Here is a 6,116-nt window from a genome sequence, read left to right on the forward strand (position 1 = left end):
ACAACATTATTCTACTTTGCCTGCGAGTCTAGAATAATTTTATGGTATTGCATTAAGCAGAATTCTTTGCTCTCTATAACAAGACCAACCGCTTGTCAATACGATACTCCTAGGCTGAAATATTGGCTCGTAGACTTCCCCTCCCACAGGCCTCATGGCACCTCGCATCAACAATATTCACTATCCTTCTCGCCTTTTGCGGGTTAGGAAAGTCGCTTCGTGAAAATTCGGTTTTTTCCGTGATAACTTTATGAATGAACGGCGTTTCGGTTATCATCGGTGACTTTTGGGGGCATCGCCTATGCCCTTATCTCCCATTATCTTTCCTAGCATGGCTAATCCCGTCATGATGGAGCCGGCAATGTTTTCTAAATTAAGTCTGTACAACGCAGCTCAGTTACTATATGGTGTAGTAAGAGTACCAAATTTGGGCATGTGACATCAATTATCAGCGCTCCAAGCAGTGATAGAAACCGATAGCCAAAATGCTTAGCGGCGAGAAGGTGGCTGAATAAGCTGGATGCGAGGCGGCGTGAGGCATGTGGGAGGGGAGGTTTAGGAGCCTAGGAGTTTCTCAGCCTAGGAGTATCGTATTAACAAGCGGTTGGTCTTGTTTTAGAGAGCAAAGAATTCTGCTTAATGCAATACCATAAAATTATTGTAGACTCGCAGGCAAAGTAGAATAATCATGTCGTGAAATAGCACTATTTTCCCGTTTTTCCGTTGTACACTCTAGGTATTATTAGCTCTTGATATTATATTACTGAACATTGTATATATAGATTATTAGAGATTTGACAAGGATGCATTATGAGCAACTATATTGTGTATTTTTAATACAAGTGTACTTACAGCCCTTGCCCTGATCAACAGCAGGCATTACTCTGTCCATCAACTGCCTTTGTTCCTGTACAGCTCTATATGAGTCTGCCTGGTTCATTAGCAATTCTTTTAAGCTCCTATCCGTGGAACCTTTATTGAAAAAACAAATACATATTAAAGCTGTCAATAAATAACTAACATAAACTACGTAAGTAACTTTACATAGTTTTCTTGCACACTGATAAATAAGGCACACACTAAACACATATAGTTTAAATTTTATATACATGAACTACTGTGATACTGCATCCACATGTGCCAGTAAACATAACAATTTGTATATAAGGGTAATTCAAACATATGTAAAAGTGCTCTCTATATATACAGGTGGTCACTCTAGAGAGGTGGCTACTAACACACATCATTACATAATCCGTACATTGTCATTACATCATCCGTCCGTACATCATGTCATACATCATCCGTCCGTACATCGATCCGTCATTACATAATCATTACATACAACTGTACACATCATTACATAAATCCGAAATATTGGATATATACGATCCATGGATATTGTGTGCAGTCACACCATAAATACATACGTCCTAGACGTCGTTGTATATTTATTCGTTCTTCCATTTTCTGCTTCCACCTGTTGAGAGCCATGTCTTCTGTAGAGGAACCTTGAGGAAGAGGTTTACCAGCAGGTGGTGCTACCACACCTGGACCCTGACAGTCAACGTTGCACTTGGCCTCAGACTGCTGATCCTGTGTAATATTAAATTGGATACTTCAAAACTAACAACATGTCTTTCTACTGTAGTATGAAGTAGCATTACATAGCTAGCACATTTGTCACAAGCTGGACCATAGATCACAGGTAGGCCTACACCTTGTGATAGCATATTTGTTGTGCAACCAGACACATACAACTTGGCACCTGCTATCTATGGATTTCACACCTTAGGAGATTTATCCACATCTGCTTGTATGTTCATCTGCTGCAGATACTCCTCAATGCTGCCTAGAATGCTGTGAGGTATGACACGCCCATTACTGTCCAACTGCACTCCTGCAATGCACACAATATCTTATAACCTGTTATTTTATTAAGATAGAGCCTACTATAAATTAGAGTTAATCACCTGTACTTCTTTCCATTAAATTTAAGGTAAAAGTTATGCACATATGTCAAGCGGTTCATTTTCTTGAAATTTAGGATTTTACCTCTCGTGCTTTGAACTGCAGCTCCGTCTGACATTTGGTTTCTTGCTACGACAACTCTATAAAGAAACATGTAACAGATTCATATCATCAAGGAAAAATACTCTGGCATACTGCTTAATTGTTTTTTGACTCCAAACTAACATAAATTAATAACCATACCAGCATATATACTGTACAAACCATAGCTGAGGATAATTTTTTAATGTCTATACACACGTTTTTGTTGGGAGGGGCGTTGCAATTGCTAGTGGGAGTGGTTTTCTTCACAGCAACAGTGGTAAGCTGTGGCTCCCTTCTTGACAGACCACTTCCTGAAGTCACCCGTTCACGTAACTGTAACAAATAAATGAGAAAATATAGAGCAACACAAAATCACATCATACACACCATACTACCATATTCACACCACATCATGTCATCACATCACATCACAAACACATAATATCACATCACATCACATATTACAAACACATAATATCACATCACATCACATATTACAAACACATAATATCACATCACGTACATCCAGGGCCGTAGCCTCGGTTCATGGATAAAAGCACTGACCACGATTAATTTTCGCAATGTGCGACATGTGCAAATCACCAAATGTGCAAATGTGGACAGCTCTTATATCCTTGAGCAGTATCCTCTGGGGGGGGGGGGGTCAAGGCAAAGGGGGCATGCAGCTGCCCCCTAGATTTTGGAGCAAAATTGAAAAATAAGCTGTGCTAATAATAATCGTAAATAACCATGATGCGATTTTGTGGTCACTTATCCGTGAAAGCTTTGTCTCATACCAACCCCTACCACACTATGGACGTCAATCAATAGCTGCGCCCGTCGCTGTTCAGTGACTGTTCCAGTTCATTACTGATTACATAGTTGAGTCATGAAATTCTGCCCCCTAAGAATTTGCTCAGCCTACTGCCCTGACATCACATCACATCACACACACGTACATCACCACATACACAGCAGTGAGTGGGAATGGCTACAAATTGTATGTAGTTGCCTATGCCGGCTATGCCTATGTCATTGACTCGATTGAGTATCAGTACATGGCTATATGGCCGCTATGGCTGAGAGGGTCTATATGTCCCCCGGGGTACTGCCGGAACGTACCCTGGGTACGGTCCGGTATACCGGAACGTACCCTGGTACTATCTAATATGCCAGACCGTACCTCGCCTACTTCACTAACGAGTCTAGGGAGTCGCCTAGTACGGCCTACGCCTACTCCCTAACTCTAACCCTAATAAATCCTAACCCTAACCATATCAAATAGTGACCAGGGTACGTTCCGGTATACCGGACCGTACCCAGGGTACGTTCCAGCATAGCTATAGTACTAGAGCTAGTTCCGGCAGTACCCTGGGGGACATGGGCCGACCCAGTATGAGCGCCGCTATGCTATGGCGTACGTCGCCGTCGGTATGGGATCATGGATGTGACTAAAATGGGCTAGTTCAGTAGGCCTAGTTGCCAGTGCCGCATCCTCAACGGGTCAAACAATGTAGGACCTATCGTAAAATTTTGAGTATAACTGCTATAAATACCACATTTCCGCATTGTAGTTCATGTGCAGTCGGAGTCAGCAGCCGCCACTGCCCAATTTATCTCCCCGTCCTCGAAAGTCTCTGTTGCCATGGTAAACTATCAGTATCACGTGACATTACGACGCGGTTGAGCCGTGACGGGCTGCTTTTCACAGATCTACGAAGCTATAATAATACATCGTAGCAAAAATATAGAACTACTGCTTCATTGCATGCTATGACTATGAGATACGTGCGTTTTTCTACTGGTAATATGACGAAAGTCTTTACACAACGTCCGATAGACCTAGCGTCAGTGGTAGTACTAGTAGCGATAGCATGACCAGAACTTTTTAGTTGGACTATCAACACATTTGCAACTACTTGGTGGCGCTACGATCTCAAATACAAAATGGCTGCCCACTAACTAACAACATTGAGTAACAAGCGGTCGTGTTAATCATGAATATGCTATTGCTGCGATGAGAACAACATATACATGACATTGTATATCCTGTAGTCTGTACTCAGATGCTACCTAGTGAACTATGGCTGAACTGAGTCACTGACTCTTGCCAATGACCCTATACAATAATGCCAACGGTAGCAAACGGAGATCAGTAATTTGAGTAAAGTCTACCCGCTGCACTGCCACTGGCACTGTGCACATACGTAAAGACTAAAGTCAGTAAAGACTAAGTATCCGGACCTTTGACCAAGTAAAGAGCTACTCAATTTACTTGATTGCTGGTGCTACAAGTAGTACAGGCTACACTGTACAAGTGGCACTTGAACGTTGAAGTGCTTTATCGGGTTCAAGGATAGAGAACTTCAACATGGCCCATGGCCTGGGCATGGGACCGATGCCGATGGGTCCCAATAAAACCATTGTCATTTACATCAATATAAATATAATATTATATTAATATAATAGGTTAGGGTTATGGTTAGGGTTATTGTTAGGGTTAGGCACATTGGTTTTATTGGGACCCATGTTCTCTATCCTTGGGCCCTTTATCGTATGAATTGAATATGGTTAGTATAGGGCCTAATGGCTAATGCTCATAATGATAGTCATAGTCATAGGGTCTATGTCCCCCAGGGTATTGCCGGAACGTACCCTGGGTACAGTCCGGTATACCGGAATGTGGTACCCTGGTCACTATTTGATAGGGTTAGGGAGTAGACGTAGGCGACTCCCTAGTCTCGTTAGTGGAGTCGTCAAGGTACGGTCCGGCATATCAGATAGTACCAGGGTACGTTCCGGCAGTACCCCGGGGGACATAGACCCTCTCAGCGTTAGTAATAGTAGTATTACTATTGGCAGTATTGCTGAGAGGGTCTATGTCCCCCATAATATGAACGTGGCCCCATTGGCATTGCTGCAATCACGAGGTTTTGTTTGTGTGGCGAATCATGCGTTGAGGGAGTTTGTGCCCTCGGCTCTAGATGTTTTGGATACCCCGTCTACATTCAGGATCCCGTTTACAAGTCTGTCTAAACTGCCGTTGCGATAACCGTAGTATTTCAGCGTAATATGAGGGGAAAAGTTTCGTAGAGATGGTGGCCGAAGCAAAAACTTGGTGGCCTCGGGCCTCCGGGTCGGCACTAATTTCTAACGCTGTGTTGTTTATTGATGGAAGAACAGTGATTTTCGTCAGTGAGGCAGTCTTTTTGGATAAATTTCTGTGTGGCGGTTTTTTTGGATAAATTTCTGCGTGGCGGCTAAGATTTGAGCGAGGTGGCAGCCTCGCTCGGGTTAATGCAGGGGAAACACTGCTAGATATTTGTCTCACCTATTTATTAGTCTTTAAAATATTTTGAATTGAGAGTGTATGATTAGCACACTAAATGTGTAATTTTAGAGTGTGCTTGTGGTAGTGGTACTTGAGATATGAGCACACGCAATGAGTCACTCATTGAGTGTGTGACATACGACGTACTGCCACTGCACACAATATTGCAATAGCAATTGTGGCTCTAGCAGCCCAAGTCTAGTTTAGCACCCCAGATTAGTGTTGCACATATATGCGAAAACCACAGGCACTTGGGACAGAGTTAGTAAAAATTGAGAATAACGTGAACGCGGCACATTCACAAAAACTACCCGTTTATTACGCTTCCACTGTTGTATCACTGTATACCAACTTGCTTTCACAAAAACTCATGTAGAACTAGCCGCTCCCGCCACTCGCCGTTGCGGGTGTGCTGGGTCGCTAATACAATCATATATATATATCGTTGTATATCTCTCTCTCTCTCTATATATATATATGTATTAAATATAAATCTATATATATATCATCGTATTAGCGACACAGCACACCGGCAGTGGCGGGAGCGACTAGTTCTACATCACATATATGAGTTTAAGTTTGTATACAGTGACACAACAGTGAAAGCGTAATAAACAGGTAGTTTTTGTGAATGTACCGCGTTCATATTATTCTCAGTTTTTATTAACTTAGTCCCAAGTGCCTGTGGCGAAAACATATTGCAGGGGTACCAAACTATCCTTAAGCCGCT

At 42.4% G+C, this 6,116-nt stretch overlaps 2 protein-coding genes across 3 annotated transcripts in view; one reads left to right on the forward strand and one right to left on the reverse strand.

Moving 5' to 3' along the window:
* The window catches only part of LOC106811972 (MYCBP-associated protein-like), a 12,397-nt gene extending 8,474 nt beyond the window's left edge, over window positions 1-3,923 (reverse strand). Inside the window, exons 1-6 of the mRNA XM_014815714.1 lie at window positions 3,612-3,923; window positions 2,272-2,388; window positions 2,056-2,111; window positions 1,791-1,900; window positions 1,431-1,596; window positions 853-972 (exon numbers count right to left, since the gene is read on the reverse strand). Coding sequence (XP_014671200.1) covers window positions 853-972; window positions 1,431-1,596; window positions 1,791-1,900; window positions 2,056-2,089 — 430 coding nt within the window. The 5' untranslated portion in view covers window positions 2,090-2,111; window positions 2,272-2,388; window positions 3,612-3,923. The remainder of the gene's footprint in view (window positions 1-852; window positions 973-1,430; window positions 1,597-1,790; window positions 1,901-2,055; window positions 2,112-2,271; window positions 2,389-3,611) is intronic.
* Window positions 3,924-4,016: 93 nt separating this feature from the next.
* Window positions 4,017-6,116, forward strand: part of LOC106811975 (major facilitator superfamily domain-containing protein 6-like) — a 10,544-nt gene continuing 8,444 nt past the window's right edge. Inside the window, exon 1 of one of the 2 annotated variants that reach the window (XM_014815720.1) lies at window positions 4,017-4,309. The gene's annotated coding sequence lies outside the window, so the exon portion shown is untranslated. The remainder of the gene's footprint in view (window positions 4,310-6,116) is intronic. The other variant, XM_014815719.1, reaches the window with a different exon arrangement.

This window comes from Priapulus caudatus, unplaced genomic scaffold (assembly GCF_000485595.1).
Source record: "Priapulus caudatus unplaced genomic scaffold, Priapulus_caudatus-5.0.1 Scaffold596, whole genome shotgun sequence".
Classification (NCBI taxonomy): domain Eukaryota; kingdom Metazoa; phylum Priapulida; class Priapulimorpha; order Priapulimorphida; family Priapulidae; genus Priapulus; species Priapulus caudatus.